Source organism: Carex rostrata, chromosome 9 (assembly GCF_964058835.1).
Source record: "Carex rostrata chromosome 9, lpCarRost1.2, whole genome shotgun sequence".
NCBI lineage: Eukaryota > Viridiplantae > Streptophyta > Magnoliopsida > Poales > Cyperaceae > Carex > Carex rostrata.
This window is the reverse complement of record NC_135926.1, coordinates 1,580,118-1,597,968: the sequence shown is the minus strand read 5'-3', so window position 1 is coordinate 1,597,968 and position 17,851 is coordinate 1,580,118. Positions and strand designations below refer to the sequence as shown.

The following is a 17,851-nucleotide window of genomic DNA, read 5'->3' as shown; positions in this document are numbered from 1 at the left end:
CAATATCTTCTCTGTTCACTTGAGCATGATCGATTTTTATGAAAATATAATAGTGACTCTTGAAGTGTTAATTAATGAAAATTTTTGTTTATGTTTATGCAAGTAATTGATTGAGTGAGTGGAATTGAGTTCGTATTGGCATTGGTATTGGACAGTAGTGGCTATCAGTTAATTGAAAATAGAGTTGTCAATACGTGCTAAAGATATAAGTATGCTTATGAATTGTTAAAGTAAATTGTTACATATATTGAGAATGAATGTAAACAAAATTTAGTTTTGACGATTGCTTATAAGAATCAATGATATAGGTACATTTATATGAAAATATATTATAGACTAGATCGTAATATAATGTTTGATCTAAATGTAAATAGTAACGTTCTAGTGAATATGTATATAAAAGAAGAGATTGTCAAAGTATAAATACAAGAAAATATATAAATATATTGAAATTGAATCTTTAATGATTAAGCATGAATCGAAAATAATTTAATTATGTGACTCAAAATTTTGATTCCTTGAATCCATTAGTTTCCTTTCGTGATTGTGAAATCTGTTCAGAATTGTTGCACCGTTTATTGATACTGAGATTAGTCAACATTTGTTTTATTCTTGTTCTCCAGATGTGAATTGAAATCTGTTTAAGATCTAACCATGGAACTTTAAAGTTTTAAAAGTTATTTTATATAGTATTCTTCAAATGGACTTGACATGTTAAAAGAGAAATACTGATATTCCTAGGAATAAGTACTGATCATTCACGTTAACCTCCATATAGTAGAGAAAGAGGTTTTCTTAAAATGAGTTAAATGTTGCATACTTGGTTTGAATATGAACTATAAGAATATTGAAAAGTGATTTAAAAGACTAGGAATAATTGTTTTGAAAATTTTGAAAATAATGATCCATAAATTGCTTAATTAATTTAAAATAGTGATAAAATGAGAAGACAATAGTAATTGTTGTCCTGACGAGTTATATCCTTGACCAATCTGTAAGATATCGTAGTTATTTCTAAGTGTGAGATAAGTTTTCTGAAATGATATAGTTCTATTGTGCTCTTTCTATTCCGGTGTCTCTTTCTATACTAATCATTGTTATATTGACACTGATATCAGTTAACGTTGATTTCATTCCTGTCTTCTGACGTGATCTATAGGATATTGGTAATAGAGAAATATGGTAATCTATACTGTATTTAATATTTTTGAATAATGGTAAAAGAAAAAGACTAAAGTATTACATGATATGTTAACTAAACCGTTATGTTTATATGTCGATTAAGTACGGAATATAAGTACTGACCTTATTATTAAACTATATATGTAAAATTTCAAAATGAAATATAGACCGCTGCTATATGGTAATAAATTGTTATAAGTAAACTGTTTATTTTCAAGAAACATGAAGATTGGGGGTCAAAACTGTCTGGTCATTAGTTTTGATTGCTGATCTTAAATAATGCAAGGCATATTCTTTTCTCTTTGACTAACCTTGATAATTATGATATTGGTTGTATGATGCGTAAAGAGAATTTTTATTTATGAAACTTGATTTAAGTTTATCTGGAATAATGTACAAGTAGAGGATGCTAAATGAAAGTTTTACGAATCAAGTAAGCATATAAGAGTAGCGCAGCGGAAGCATAGTGAATTTATATAATTAATTAAATTGGTTAAACCATGCATCTTAATTTTTGGTATAACTATTTTAGATGAAGGGAGATAATATTTTCTATTTTAATTTTTAATTTCGAGGACGAAATTCATTTTTAAGGGGGGAAGAAATGTTACATTCCGAAATTTAAAACATGATTTAAATTGATAAATCAATCATTTGGCTTAAATAAAAAGTTTAATTAACTAAAACGAAACTAAAATTTTGAAATATAAATGAATCATAAAATTATGTACATTAAAATTTAGAGTTTAAACATAAAATAAAATATAGCACTATAGATAAATTGTAACTATTTGGTAAATTCATAACTTAGAAAATTTGTTACAAGTTCATGAAATTTTAGAAAAGGAAATAAATTGACTCGTGTAAGTAAATGACCTAGTTGAAATCTAGATTTAAAATATAACAATACGAATTATTTGTACACATAAATAATGAAATTGATAAATCTTGTTTATTAATGAATTATAGAAGTTTAATTAAATAATATATATAAATAGAGATGTACAATTAATACCAAATGATTTGAATATTAGAATAGAGTAATAAAAGTACAAAATATTCATACGAAATTAATTTCAAAATTTTACGAAACTTCGATTCGAAATTATAGTAGAAACAGATTTTAAACCAATTAAATGAGATTATATTGAAATTCTGGAATTAATTGGACCATTGGATTCCATCTAGCACGAATCTCAAAGCAGCCAATTAATAAAACCCCCTCTCCTCTCTTTCTCTCCTCTCCCTCCCTACCCGTGAGACAGAGCCCCCCCCCCCCCCCCGTCCCCTTCCCTCTCTGTTCCGCCAAAACCAGAGGGGCTCCGCCCCCTCCCCTCTCCCGTCGCCGGCGAACCCACCCGACCGCCCCACCCTCTCCTCTCTCTCCTTCTCAGTTCGGGAAACCCCAAGCCCCGCCCCTCTCCCTCTTTTCCCGCCTCCCCTGCCCCTTCGCGCCCCCCTCCTCCTCGCTCGCTGATCCCCGCCACCACCACGAAAACCTTCATCTCTTCTCTCTCTAACCCATGGACCTCCTCTTCCACTTTATCTCCCTCTCTTTTGCACCGGTTGCCATTGATTTCGTGAGAATCCGAAACCCTAGAAATTGGGGGTTTGCCATTATTGCTTGCGGGTGTTTTCGTGAGGTTGCTATGGTGCTTGCTCGTGCTCAAGTGAGACGGTTGCAAGGCGGAGCGAGACGAAACCCTCGAAATCGACCGTTCTCCTTTGACATCCTCTCTTTCGGTTAATTTTTAAATTAAATTATAAACTTCTTGAATTGTGTCTGGATGAATTGATTAATGTTGTAGGAAGTGATTTGTATAAATTAAAGGGGCTAAAATGTAAGAAATGATTAATTGTAGGAAGTGATTTGTATAAATTAAAGGGGCTAAAATGTAAGAAAGGATTAATTGTAGGAAGTGATTAGTATAAATTAAAGGGGCTAAAATGTAAGAAATGATTAATTGTAGGAAGTGATTTGTATTAATTAAAGGGAATTGTAGTTAATTTCACCTTTGCTCGGGTTGTTGATTTTCCCGGTAAATGGTGCTGATTTTGTGTGTGTACCAGTCCTTGACTTGACAGGGACCAAAAATGTAAATAAATTAAACTGAAGGTTGTTTTGTGCAAAATACAAGCCTTGGGGATCTTTATAAAAATAAGGGGTATGAATTATAAAATATAAAGCCTATGTGAGTTGTATAAATATAAGGGACCAATTTGTAAGATGTAAATTGTTTGAGGCTATGGCCGGCCATGCATGTGAAGTATTATAATTTGAGCCATATGTAAATTTAAATAATTGTAAAGAGGACTGAAATTGAAATGTTATAAATGGACTTTGAGTAAATGGTGAATTGTTAATTAGGGGCTTAAACCTTTACTAAATTATGGGTCTTTAATTAAATTGAATTGGAATAAAATAATTGATACGTCCAATGGACCAAAGTGTAATAAGGTGAAAGTTTATATAAGGGCCGACCATATATATATAATTTTGGAATTGGACTTGAATTAAAATGACTATAAATGAGCCGAAAGGTATAAGAGAATTGACGAATTGAAAGACGACTTTTGGAATTTAAGTTTTGAGAATGTAACCGAACTAAACCAAGTAATCGTATAATATAGGTGTAGGCTCAGTCGAGCCAGATTTCGCGAGGCAATTCGAGACGCCTGATCTTTAAATTAAGCGGTACGCTCGTCATAATAAGGTGCGGGATTCTTGGACTTGTTTGATACTTTATTTTCAGGAATTAAATTGTTTATTCGTTTGTCATGTTGAATGATTAATTGTTGCATATTTTGGAATTCATACTGCATATTGATTCTTGCATAAATGAGAAGGATTGAATGGTTTTAGTTAAGGTTGATTGGCATGTTGGTACGGTTATTAATTGTTTAGTTCTATGAATTGTTCTTGTTGTGAATGAATCTGCCAGGCCGACCTGTTTAGGTGGCTGGTTAAGGTAACGGTGGCCTATCCGTTGACCGGTGTTTATGAATTTGCCAGGCCGACCTGTTTAGGTGGCTGGATAGGGTGACGCTGCTGACTTATGCGTTTGACCTGTTAGAATTTGCCAGACCGACCTGTTTAGGTGGCTGGATAGGGTGACGCTGCTGACTTATGCGTTTGACCTGTTATGGATTTGCCAGACCGACCTGTTAAGGTGGCTGGATAAGGTGACGGTGAGCTATCCGTTGACCATGTGTTATGATTTTGTGAGACTAACCTGTATGTGTGGCTTTGAGATATATTTGCTTGAGATTTAGCAAAGTTGACCTGTATAGGTAACTTTGATTCTGTGTGTTGCATTTGTGTCAAGTTGACCTGTATTGGTGACTTGTAACCGAACCTTAGGAAATGGTTAAGCCAAACAGCAATTGCAGATGGGTGTCCGATAAAGGTTCAGCTTGGTTGGCCATCTGTAGGCGCTTGTAACCCTACAGATGTGGGTTTGATAACGGTTCAGCTCGAAAGAACATCTGTAATTGCTACCAGCCCTAATGAACTGAGTTAGGAATCGAGTTAAGCCAAAATAGATGTTGTGTTTTGAAATCCATATTGAAATTCCGTAAACTGTGTTTCAGGTTGATTAACTGTTGTCGAGTAGTGGCATTCTGTTATTTATGTTTTCTTATATACTGTTGCATTGTTATTGTTTGGGTTTCATTTTTGAATATAGAGTCTGATTGCAAGTCCAATAATTCAACTGTGGCAAATTCGCACTGAGAATTTATTCTCACCCCCACCCTCCCGATTATTTTCAGGTTTGTTACTCGGACGCAGCAGATGAGGATATTGGCAATGCATATAAAAGATCCACTGCCTTGCGTGTATATGTGACGCTTGATTTATACACGCGGCAGGCTGTCAGACCCGGTGGATTTGGGGTGTGACAATTGCGGCCCGCAATAGGGCTGTTGCGGCCCGCAACAAATTCCTAATTTTCCAGCCTCTGCAAATCGCCTCTGCCTCCATTCATTGCGGCCCGCAATGACCTGGTTGGATTTTATAACTGCGAATTTCCCTCTGTCTACTCTCATTGCGGCCCGCAATAAGGGTACTGTTTTTCATTCCTTTGTCCATTTTCGTGAAATTTCACCCCGTTTTCAAACCCGATCAAATCCCCGTATAATTAAACAATTATTCCCCATTTACTAGAAATTTTAATGACATTTAACATGCAATTTCAACATTTAAGTCATAACAACAATTTAAAACATACCGTTAGGGTTTTATAACATAATACGGTTCGATAATAACCTATACATCAAAATAACCGACTACGGGTTCAACTACACATTCAAAATGGGCATAAAAGGGTTTGGCATAACCTATTAGTCCGGCCTATACTCACGTGTCGAGCCCGAGTCCCACTTCACTCGCATTTACCTGCACATTTCAATTCAAGGGAAAAATTCCCCGAGGGGAGGGGGTGAGAAAAACCTGTCATCCGTTTTTCTCAGTGCGGAATTTAAAGGGCTACTGGATTTGTGAGAAATCCATCACCAGAACTAAATACACTAGCAAAAGGGTATCTATTTATTTATTCACCAATAATAATAAATGCACATGTACCGGGAATAGATTCAAACGGATTTCAGTTCACATCTCATCAACATCAATCAACGAATTTTCAGAAAGATTTGGTTTCACAGATATAATATATATAAGTCTGGTTATGAGGTACAGATATCAACTATCGATCACCTCCGGCTTAACAGTTCTATTTTCTGGTTTCAAGTCATACAATTTCATCAATTCATCACTTAAAATATACACGGGCATATTCCGCGAATATGCAACAGAATATCACTTTTCTCAAAAGAAATCACTGACACTTTCACTGAATCACTGAACCACAGTTCTACCTAAAATTACACTGCACTTCCCTTACCCAACCGGTACTGGGTTCACTAGGGCCATTCTCCAGATGCGCATAAGGGTCCTGGATGAAAGTCTAGTAGCTAACTAGACTTTCCACTATGATACACTGTTCACTTCACACAATCAATCCAAGTCATACTGTGGTTCCACTCACTTATTCAAAACGACAGATCAACAATCGATAAACCGTACCAACATGAGAATCATAACAATTATACAATTCAATTACACTAATATCACAATTAATGCAATGCGGCAACAAATGCTTTCAATCAGAGATTCAACATGCTATGCACAGTTTATTTAAATCAAGCAATCAACATAAATATAATAATATGCACCGTTATTTAGTTCTACGAATAAACCCCAAAACAGATCCCGTGAACCCCCGCACCTGGTTACGTAGGGCACGTAGAGGGTCCGTGATCTCGCGACTCAGTAAGCTCGTCAATCCCGCTAGCCGTGCTCGTTAGGATCTATACATAGGTCAATTTATTAAATTCCGGCACTTTTACAATTTAAACCCTAATCAATTTTTTTGGGAAAATCCGTAAATTGGAAATTTGGTTGCACTTTGGAACACGGAATCAATAAATTTACACTATAGAAACAACAAAGGCACGGAATAATCAGTTTGGTACGATTCTACGGGTTTTCACCGAAACCCTAAAAACACGGATCAAGAAATGAGAGAGAAATAGAAAGGGGAATTACCAATGGAACGGATGGATGTGCGAGGTTTGAGCTCCTCTTCCTAAATCTCCGTTTTCGGGCAATACGGTCACCGGGGGTTGTCTCTCTCTCACTCTCTCGTTGTCTTTCTCTCTTGGCGGAAACAAAGAAAGAAAAAGAGAAGGGATGGGGGCGCAGGAAAGGAAAGGAAGGAGGGAAAGAGGAAAGAATGACAAGGGCCCCCACTTGTAAGTGGTCTTTTTGCAAAATAAACCCTCCACTTGTTCGATATTGATTAAATGATTTATATAACACCTATTGCTCCTCTTTCTTAACACAATTAATCGTATAATTATTGTTCACCATCCACGTCACTAATTTCGTATATACGTATATATATATTATTCGATTTAACCACTTATTATTTTAATTAAATCTGAATTTTAAAGTTCACAGTGTTACAAAAGTAGACAAAGATCCATATTTGCATTAATGTTATAATGATTTTATGATGAGATATATAAGATATACACAAATAATATTACTAATTTATGACGGGGCAAGTGTCACTTAAAATTGATATGTATATGTGTGTGTGTGTGTGTGTGTGTCAAAAGTTGATTCGGCAGTTGACTTAGTTACGTGTTCATATAGCGAGCGACAACAATGGTACGCCAGAGAAATTAGATTTGTTGGTGAAGCTTAATCAATTAAGTGCTATATATCAAAATGCAACTTGCATTGCATATATGGTTTAGAATATTAATTAAATTGGTCACTTGGTGCTAGATAGATAGCCTTTTTCTGATTATGATAAATGCAATTTCCTGAGCAATTGGCAAGTAAGATCGATAGTGTACGTGCTTTCTTCACACTTTCACACAATGATCTAAGCTATTGCTTAGCTATTTAGAACCCTGAATATATTTGACACATAATCTATTTAAATTTGATAAATGCAACTTGCATGGTTTAGAATATTAAAATTGGCCACTGGGTACAAGCTAGATAGCTATTTCTAATTAATTATGATAATAGCAATATGCAATTTCCGAAGCAAATTAATAGCAACTAATTAGATAGTGTGATTTGTTCACACTTTGGGAAGGCCGAGCTTAATTAGATTATTATTGATTATTATTCATCGTCCTTTATAATTAAATAGTAATAAAAAATTACCAAGGGACAAAAAGGAAAAAAAAAACATATTTAATAATATAAAGACATATAAATTATAAAGGACGATGAATAATTGATTAATTGGACCTTCTCTTCTCGCTATAGGAAAAATAAAATTGAGGGTAGAATTAGAATGGCACATGGAAGGAAAATGGTTGCCATGTTAGGGAATTGAATATTTCAATCAATTGTACAACACTCAATGATTGAACCTAATTAATTATGCCAAAGTACGGCTCTTTTTTTGAACAACATAATTCTATTTTTTTTTTTACTTTTTATTTAAAATGAGGATTTTATAATTTATTTTGCTCGTTAACGGAGCAATCCTATTTTTTATACTATATATTTTGAATATTTTCTAAAACCAGCGTCCCCTCCTTTAATTAATTAATTAATTAAATCTACAAATTAAGATCCATTACCGAGGTCTCTGATGAGTTAATTGAGCTGTTTTCAAAATATTACTTCGATCATATACTATTATTAATTATATGGGCTAAGAAATTCATTTACAACTATATGGACTGAAATTAAGAAACCTATATATATATATATATATATATATATATAGCTCAATTGCTTAATCTCTATTTTCCTCTCATGCTCTAATTGAAACACGTACTAACATCCACCAAATATACAAAGTATATATATTTAATTTTGTCATTACACAGCCATGCACTGCAGTAATTAGTTCCATATTTTTTACCATTTCAGAATTAGATTTGCACTCCAATAATAAATTTCTATATATGTTATTATTCCACAAATAGATTTGCATAAGTCAATTTTATCATTCCACAAATAGCTAGATTTGCATATTATAAATATAATGCTGTAAACTCCCAGGAAACAAATAAACATAATCGATTTCAAGTTTAATTTCAACCATAATCAATCTTCAAACAACAAGTTTTCAGCCATAATCAAACAAGACGAAAATGGAAGGTTTCATTAATTATCTCCCAGAGGGCTGTCTTTATGAAGTGATGCGTCACACCTCGCCGGATGATGCTCACAATTTTTCGCTCACCTCCACTAGCTTCCGATCAATGGCGGAGTCCGACTTCTTGTGGAAACATTTTCTCCCATCAGATTATGCCACCATTCTATCTCGGACCGTTGATCCGGTCGTGTTCACCTCTAAGAAGGATCTCTTCTTCCAGCTTTCCAACCGCCATGTGCTCATCGATGGAGGCAAAATGGTACTTAATTTTATTTTATTTTCTTTGACATGCGAAAAGTAATATATACTTGTCAAATATGTGCTTTCTAATGAAATAGTGATTAATTGCTTACTTTTGTCCGTAGAGTTTTGGACTCGATAGAGGCAATGGAGCCAAATGCTACATGCTATCGACAAGCATGTTAGACATAGATTTTGCTGATGCTCCTCATTTTTATTGGAGGCCCATATTTCTTGACAATTCAAGGTATAATTTTATTTGAATATGGAAAAGTAGTTTTTTTTTTGTGATGAAGAAAGAAAGGTATATCTTTTATATAATTTATCTTATTGGAGAAGTCATTTTTAACAACTTTTAAGTTGCATGAATTTAGTGCATAGTACTGAGTTAGAAATTATAAATAATCTTCTAAATTCGTAAATATGGTATGATTTTTTCCGAAAGTTTATTAGAGATTTATTTGGATATTATAAAGTTTACGAATTTATTCGGGTATATTTTCAATATGGGTAATATAAGGTTTGCAAATTTATTAGGGGAATGAATCATAAGAAATACTGATATCATTTATAAAATTTGTAAAATCCGCTAATATTATAAATATCGGATCTATAGGATTTTGAACTTCTTTAATTCGTAACATATATTATTGTATTAGTATAAATTAATATAAACTAAGTTTTTTGGAAATAGTCGAAATGATGGAGATTAAGGTTACACTTGTTATTTGATATTGTAGTATGACATTATTCGATAGTAATTAAAAAAAAAAAAGATTTCTCATCAATTTGACAAAATAAAACCACTTTATTTTTCCTTTTTTTTCACAGTAGCACAAAATTATTTTCTGATAGTAATCTAAGACTTGAAAATGGTAAATTACATAAGTCTTGTTTTAAATCAAAATATCACATCACAGACATTCATAATAATATAGTAATTAAAATATATGGTTTGCGAAAATATCTTTAAATTATTTAGTTCTAAATTTTTTTTATGTCAAATTTTGCTCACATCACTTTACTTTTTTTGGGATTTTTTTACTATTCTTTTAGATTTATTAAAAATCATTGTTTTTTCAGACAAATCTAGACCATAAAAAACGATTTTCAATAAATCTAAAATATAGTAAAATTTGGTCTCCAAACACATATGAATATGGAGAACAAGATGAACGGTTTGGATCAGTTATGTGGACTTTGAATCCGGTGATTTATAGTCCAATATACAAAAATGACTACACATTGCAATGTATATAGTTTTTCAATATTGCTTTTGTTAAATTTTTTTTCGTACTAGTAAATTTGGTCTAATAATGCAAATTCTTAAATATTTAACTTTATTTATGCATGAAAACTCAATTGAATAAATAGGTTCGCTGAAGTGGCGGAGCCAATATTTCATTGTCAGTTAGGCATTTGTGGTAAGATTGATTGCAAAGCACTTTCTCCCAAAACAAAATATGCTGCATATTTAGTGTACAAGTTCACTAAAATATTGGATGACCAATATTATCGCCATCCAGTCGGCCAGATAAGGCAACACACTTTTGTGACCGTTGGTAAAAATATTACTAAAAACATAGTGTATCTCGAGCCGGATTATGATAAATATGTGAGTAAAATATTTAATGAATGGAAGATCGCACATGAGAATCCGGAATTTGACACAATGGGAACAATATCGGCTAAGGAAAGAGCTGACGGATGGATGGAAGTGGAATTAGGAGAATTTTTTATTGAAAAAGATGAAGACGGAGAAGTGCAAATTAAATTGGAAGAGGATGATCCGCAGGGATTAAAAACGGGAATAGTAATACAAGGAATAGATATCCGACCGAAGTATTAGAAATTTTATATTTATAATTTTGTGTTGTTCTTAGTATTATTATTATTAATTATTAATTTTATATTTATAATGTTGTGTTGTCGTGAGTTTGAGACATTGATATTATTAATTATTACTTTTGGCTTTTGGCAGTCTTGCCAATTAATTAATTAATTAAGCTCCAACTGACTAGGGAGGGATGCTTGTCTTAAACTCAAAACACTGAAACGTTCAAGAGGATTGATGAGATCATTATCAGGTAAATTCAATTGGGGTCTGGAGTAGACTAGGCTTAATTTCCGAATGAGAAAATCGGTAATTTCGAGCGTAGTCCAATGTTGCAAAGGGCCCAAACTTGTCATTGTTCCATATGTTTAGAACTTTAGATAGAGGCGCTCATGTTTTCTTTATCATTTGCAAGAGCCACCATTGCAAATGTTGCTTATAATATTTTGGTGCGAAGGCTCTATCTATTTTCAAGCGTCACCGTTGCAAATGCTTTTATGATTTGGAAAAATATTTATGGCCAAAAATAATTAACAGTAATATGACCATTTATTGCTCTTGACCATAATAGATAGAGAACATTGGTGAATTGTTCTCGGCCATTGGACACATACATTTGGAACAATGAACAGTTTGCAACGAATGTGGAGCCGAAACTTCCTATAACGTTCTCCGTTGAAGTGCTAAATGAGTACATTTTCTTACTGCAACACTAAAAGTTTTGTGCATGCCTTGAGCTCTCATCGGGGATCAGGTAAATGAAAACGGGAGAGAATATAAAGTATTTTCTTTGTTTGCCTGGCCTACTATGAACGAAGAAAGAAGAATTGGCAGAGGCTGCCAACGATTTTATTAAAAGGTTTATAATTTTTTACGTACATATTCGTAGATTGTGTTAAATATTTTGTGAAATGCTTGTGTTTTGTCTGTGGGATCTAGTATTAAATATATAATGTAGTTATCTTCTAAAAAAAATAAAATTAAAATAGTAGACCAAATAATTATGAAATATTTTATTGTTAATATGTTGGAATTTAAATAACTCAGAGTCGACCGGACCGAACCCGGTCCATATCCTGTGGGCTGTGGGGTACATACCATCCATCTGAACCGTTCATATGCAGATAGAGCATATCATACACGAATCACAAATCAATCAAACGGTTTAGAATAAGGCGGTTGTATACCTGAGAGCTAGCGAACTTCATTCATCTCTCCTCTCCTGGCGACCTGGCCTGCCTCAGTTCCGACTTCCAAGTTCCAACCCTTTTCCCAAGCAAAAGAGAAAAACCAACAACAGATTACTCGGAAGACGCCATTACGGTTCTCCCAGCAGATCGCCATGTCTTCCTCCTCACGCCAAGCGCGCCCCTCGCATCGCAACCAGATGCGTTACGTTCCTAAAACCTCTTCAGCTACCAACCCTCCGCCGCCACTCACCACCGCCCTCCGATCATCCGCCCCCGCTCTCGCTGTCGCTTCTTCACGTCCGGATACGAATGCATCCGACGAGAACTTCGTGGTGTATCTGCCCCACGACGAGGCCGTCGCGTCCGGACTCGGACCCGAGGCGGGTGGGCTGGATGCCGTCGAGTCACAAGCGGTCGTTGATTTGCTCAACGATGAGCTCACGAGATTGCTCAAGTTGAAATTAAGGGATTTCTGGAAAGAAGGTTATTATTGTGTTTATTAATTGGTAAATGTTTTCTTTTGTACCTCAAATGTAATAGGAGGCTGAAGTAATTGGGTAATTTGATGAAACGTAATGGCAAATAGGTACTTGTGGATTATAAATGGGATGATCAAGGGTTCATTAGTCTGAATTAAAAAAAAAAAAAAAGTAGCTGTAAAACCATACCCCAACTTTTTTAGGAGAATTGTTCTGACTACTACAACTCATTTTACTTAATCTTTTATAAATAGTTCTCATAATTCTCCGCTACTCTTGGAGAAGAGAAAAAGCAACACTAGGGTCATCCGTTTTTAAAGAAGAGTAACTGATCCAAATGAAACAATTGCATTGTCTTTTTGTTGTATTGCCTGATTAGTGCTTAGTGCTTAGTGGGTAATTTTGTTTTGATAATTTTTGAAGCAATGAACCAGAATAAATAAATGACCATGCAGCGATATTTTAATTTCTAAATTTTTTATATAAGCTTATGACTTAAACATTGAGAATAAATAAGATCTTGTTAAGTGTTATTCTCCTGCCCTCATTGATTATTTTCTGTTTTTTCAATCCAGTGGCAAGGAATTCATCATTGCATGCATTTCTGGACAGTTACCTAAAATCTCGATACAGGTGGTATGATCTGCCACATCGGGGCCCAAAGCAGACAGTTGCTGGTGTAGTAGTTGGAGAAACAAATATATGCCGGCGTGTCTTTATGGTGCTTTATCGGATGTAATATACTTGTTGTTAATTTAAGCATTGAACCAGTAAGATGGGGGATATTTTATACACCAGTAAAAGCATGAAAAACAACTATTACTTTCCCCATTTACGACAAAAATTCTTGCAACTTGCACTAACATATATTATTAATGAAGAAAAGAGGGATGATTTGAATGTTATATGTTTGGTACCTTTTGCCTTATTTCTTGTTCTTTTTTTGGTTTAGATCTTCTAACAAAGACCCTGGTGTGGCTTCTAGTGCCTCTCTTAGCATGAAGGAGCACACAGGTAATAAGGGTGGCGATGGCTAAAACGTTCTTTTTGTACCAACTGGTTCGGACTGGTTTGGCATTGCCACACTCATTCCAGAGATGTAAAATTTCTTGTTTATAGCCTTATTGCAGGAAAAGAAGTTACTTGACTTGCCTAAGCTGTTAGATATATGTGCAATTTATGGCCATGATAATGCTGAGTTGACTAGTTCTCTGGTATGCAAAAAAAGTTTTCCCCTTTGCTTTCCATAACCTAGAGAATGCTTCTTCTTTTTTTTTTTTTAGATCTCCACGTCATTTTTTTTATTCTTATTTAGGACATGTATAAATGAAAGAGCATTATTTGCAATGTACTTGGATTTCTACTTTTGCTTCTAGTCTATACATGCAAGAGGCTCTGATTGTCTGATTGATCAAATGGTGACTATGCAAGGTATAAATTTTTATTTTTATTTTTAGGTGATGAATGCTATTAAAGCCCAGAAAACATCTTCTGCTGACATTAGTTCTGTTGCATCTCAATTTCTGAGCATTGTTCACACAATGCATGATCGATGCATAACATCATTAGAGGTTGGTTTTGATCTCATTTATATTCTCTTTTTTTCCCTATAAATTTCATTTATTTTATTTTTATCCAGAAGTATGTGTCTTTTGTTTAATAACATTAATCTCATGCACATATGGTTTGTTTTGTGCAGATGCTATCGTCTTCAAAGAGTCAAGATATTAATGGATTCAACCAACTTCATAAAGATTTCTTAGAGGCAAGTGTTGCTTGCTTAATTAAGGATATTATTAATATATCACCACCTTTAAAGTTGTATTTTCTTGAATTTTGTAATAGAACAAATTTTATTACAGGTGCTTGATTTTATTAATGATGCGATTGTAACTCTGGATGCTTTTGTGGAGGCTTATAGACCTGCCTCTTTATCATTCTGTGCTTCTTTTGAAATGAGGTAGATTGGAAAACGTTGAATTAACTTTTTCCATTTTCATTTTCATAGGAGTTACCATGCAAAGTTGTAACTAAGCATGAACTACAATGGATACTGCTGGAGAAGTATTAAAAATCCACATAAAAAATTCTGATATCCCAAACTAAGTGAATAGAAAGAAATAAAGAGAACTGTTGAAAACCAAAACCAAAACCAATTCCATGCATGGCATGATGGATTTGATTTTGTTTTCTGACTATTATCTATTGAATTGTTTATCATATGATTTTCAGTTATGGAATGGATGAGTTGCTAAATGCACTTGCAAGATTACATGACTCTTTGCTACCATCTTTGCTCCAAAGTTTTAAAATCATATCAAGTTCAGCTTCTGATGAAGACTTCCTTTTAAGCATCAAAATCTTATCTAAACGAATAGTGAAGTTTGGCTGGATTTTGCTAGACTACTGCTACTTGAACGACCTTCTACCGCAAGATGAGTTGCATGTAACTGCAGCTATGTTACCAGCCAAGGTTGAGGACCCGTTAATAAGGGGGGAGATACTTTTGCAAAAGCTGAAAGAAATAAATGGAGAGGCCAGTTATGCTTTTCATGAGAACCTTAATTGCAAGACATTTCTTCAGAGTCTTCAGAAAGATTTTAATCTGTTGACTCGAGTCAATAGTCTTTATAGTAATGGTAAGTATGGTTAGTTCATCGCTCTTATTTTAGGCTATTAATAGAGTTGTTTTCTAATGCATCTTGCACACACTAGAAGAAATAGGAGGAACTGCAAAACTTATGTAACTGTCCTTCCAATTTTCTTTGGATGATTTCAAAAATTCCCTTCTCCCTGCCTTTCCCCACTACATAGATGATTGAATGAGGATAGTAGTTTGGGTTTTATAAGGAATCTGCAAGAAGAGGTGCATTTGTTTATGTCCAGTGTTTATAGTTGAACAGCATTATTATAACTATAACACATTCTTTTCTATTCTTTTCTAAATTTATATTATTCAGGAGGCACAATATATAAATAAATAATCATCTTCTCATATTTACAGGGTGGTTTTACTTGGAGGCAGCTCATTTGCAATATTTATCGCAACTCACTGGTTCGTCACACACTTTCACGCCTCAAACAAAAGTACTTCCAGAAATATCCTCCATCTCTTCACTCAGTATCGAGCCAGAAAAGGCTGAAGAAGCTGTCATGCTGGAATCCAAGATCAGCCAGATAAAAGATTTGTTCCCTGACTATGGCAAGGGCTTTCTCGCTGCTTGCCTGGAAATTTATGATTATAACCCTGAGCTTGTTATTCAACATATTTTAGAAGGCACTCTACACAAGGATCTCTCATCCCTGGATACTTCTCTAGAAGAGATTCATCCAAGAAACACTACCCCTAGTACCAGCAGAAAGGACAAGGGGAAGGCAGTGCTGTTACAAGAGACTGACTCTCGAGGCAGTGTACTGGCAAAATCAGATTTGAAAATGAAGGGTATAATAATTGAAAATAGCTCTTCTTCATCCAGTGCAGTGAGTAAGGCACCTATGCAGGGAAGGTTCACCAGGAAATTTGATGATGTGGTCCCTGATGCAGCAGTCCTGGATTCAGAAAAAGATAAAATGCAAATAAAATTGGCTGTACTAGCTGCTGAAAATGAATATGGAAATGAAAAGGAATATGACGATGAGTATGATGATTCTTTTGATGAGCTGGGGTTGAACATAGTAGAGTCGAGCTATGAGGAGACGGAAAAAATTGACAACGTGGCAAGTTCTGATAGTAGTTCTGGTTCCAGCTCAGCTGCTAGGGGGAGCTCCAATAAGAAGCCACAGTATTATGTTAAGGATGGAAAAAATTACAGTTATAAGGTAGCTGGTTCGGTGGCAGTTGGTAATGCCAAAGAGGCTGCTCTTGTGAACCAAGTGCAGAGAGAAACAATTCATGGTCTGGGGCGAGGTGGTAATTTACCACTTGGTGCAGTAAAGGAATTGGCGGGCAGCCAAGTGGAGGGTGATGATTTGGGGACAGATACATCTGCTGATGGTTTTGGGAGGGGAAGGGGACGGGGAGCTGGTGGAGGACGAAGAGGGGGTAGGAATCATTATAGGAAGGATCGAGCGATGAAGAAGCATTTTGCAGGGTTGGGCGCGCATTAGTTGGACTTTACATGTTTTCTCCGGGTTTTCTTTCACAGCTATACTCCGGAATTTTGCATTTTTGCATGATCTTGCATGTTTTCTCCGGGCCTTCCGGTTACAGCTATACTCCGAATTTAGCATCTTCCTGTTGGCTATCTCAAGTACCAAATTTGGGAGTTCTTCGGCTGTTGAAGAGTGCTTCAGTGATTTCTATGTGATGAGAGGGGTTTGGATGAGAAGCTGAGAAGCGATGTGCTGGAATTGGATATCGAAGAGGGAAGGTGTTCTCTTCTCGGGGCTTGATAGTGAAAATTTATAATAGATATTGTGATTAGTTCGTAGTTCATAGAATATTGTTGTTTTTAAGAGAACCAGTGATGATTAAAGTATAGAGCTGAATCATTGTAATTTCTTCAGCAGTCCTGTTTTCTTTTCTGTTTGTCCCTTGATAATATTTGCATCTCAATTTGTTCATAATACAGGTAACTCTGTAACATTGGCTCTACCCAAGGGAAACAAATCTGCTGTTATTCTTGAGGAATAACAGGAACCTGCAATTCCAATCCCATCCGTTGATATTACTGAGATTTGCGCACAAAAAAGCTTTTTGATTGAGATTCGTGCTTAAAAATATGTGAACGAATGGGATTGGAATCGCAGTTCCTGTTATTCCTCGATAATAACAGCAGATTTATTTCCCTACCCAAGAAACATTTTTGATCCAATGAAACCTGAAAATGTTTCTTGCTTTGCTAAAAGTGATGGCCCAATGCACGAGCTTTACATAGAATTGACAAAGAGGGAATGGTTCTAAAAATGAATTGTATAGATTCCTGTGTTCCTTTGGGCCTATATAGGCGGTACATTTTGCATACACAACCCTACAACTTCTATAATACCTTTCTTGCCTATATAACCCTACAACTCTCATAATACGATAAACATACATAATTCTCAACACTCCCCCTCAAGATGGGCAAAAGATATCCTTCAAGCCCATCTTGTCACAAAACCTATCTAGATCTATCGAGCTAAGTCCTTTGGTGAAGCAGTCAGCTACTTGATCTCTAGTAGCTACATGACTCAGCTCCAATAGTCCACCCTCTAGCTTTTCCTTTATGAAGAACCTATCGATCTCCACATGCT

General features: G+C 35.0%; 2 protein-coding genes across 2 annotated transcripts; both read left to right on the top strand.

The window, feature by feature from the left end:
• Positions 1–8,868: 8,868 nt before the first annotated feature.
• Positions 8,869–10,962, top strand: LOC144559349 (putative F-box protein PP2-B12). Its single transcript, XM_078308367.1, has 3 exons — positions 8,869–9,132; positions 9,239–9,360; positions 10,488–10,962. Exons 1-3 carry the CDS (start codon positions 8,869–8,871, stop codon positions 10,960–10,962), a joined length of 861 nt encoding a protein of 286 aa, XP_078164493.1.
• A 1,203-nt stretch (positions 10,963–12,165) lies between these two features.
• LOC144558941 (Ubiquitin system component Cue protein) lies at positions 12,166–17,124 on the top strand. Its single transcript, XM_078307816.1, has 9 exons — positions 12,166–12,620; positions 13,192–13,351; positions 13,569–13,630; positions 13,736–13,830; positions 14,074–14,187; positions 14,316–14,381; positions 14,479–14,576; positions 14,849–15,255; positions 15,621–17,124. Exons 1-9 carry the CDS (start codon positions 12,290–12,292, stop codon positions 16,721–16,723), a joined length of 2,436 nt encoding a protein of 811 aa, XP_078163942.1. The 5' UTR covers positions 12,166–12,289; the 3' UTR covers positions 16,724–17,124.
• The last annotated feature ends 727 nt before the right edge of the window (positions 17,125–17,851 follow it).

Bases quoted from the DNA above. Each gene is read 5' to 3' on its own strand.
- LOC144559349 (XM_078308367.1), top strand. From the start codon at position 8,869: ATGGAAGGTTTCATTAATTATCTCCCAGAGGGCTGTCTTTATGAAGTG. The intron at 9,133-9,238 runs GTACTTAATTTT...TTTTGTCCGTAG, and splicing joins TCATCGATGGAGGCAAAATG to AGTTTTGGACTCGATAGAGG. The intron at 9,361-10,487 runs GTATAATTTTAT...TTGAATAAATAG, and splicing joins ATATTTCTTGACAATTCAAG to GTTCGCTGAAGTGGCGGAGC.
- LOC144558941 (XM_078307816.1), top strand. From the start codon at position 12,290: ATGTCTTCCTCCTCACGCCAAGCGCGCCCCTCGCATCGCAACCAGATG. The intron at 13,352-13,568 runs GTAATATACTTG...TTTTTGGTTTAG, and splicing joins TTTATGGTGCTTTATCGGAT to ATCTTCTAACAAAGACCCTG. The intron at 14,382-14,478 runs GCAAGTGTTGCT...ATTTTATTACAG, and splicing joins TTCATAAAGATTTCTTAGAG to GTGCTTGATTTTATTAATGA.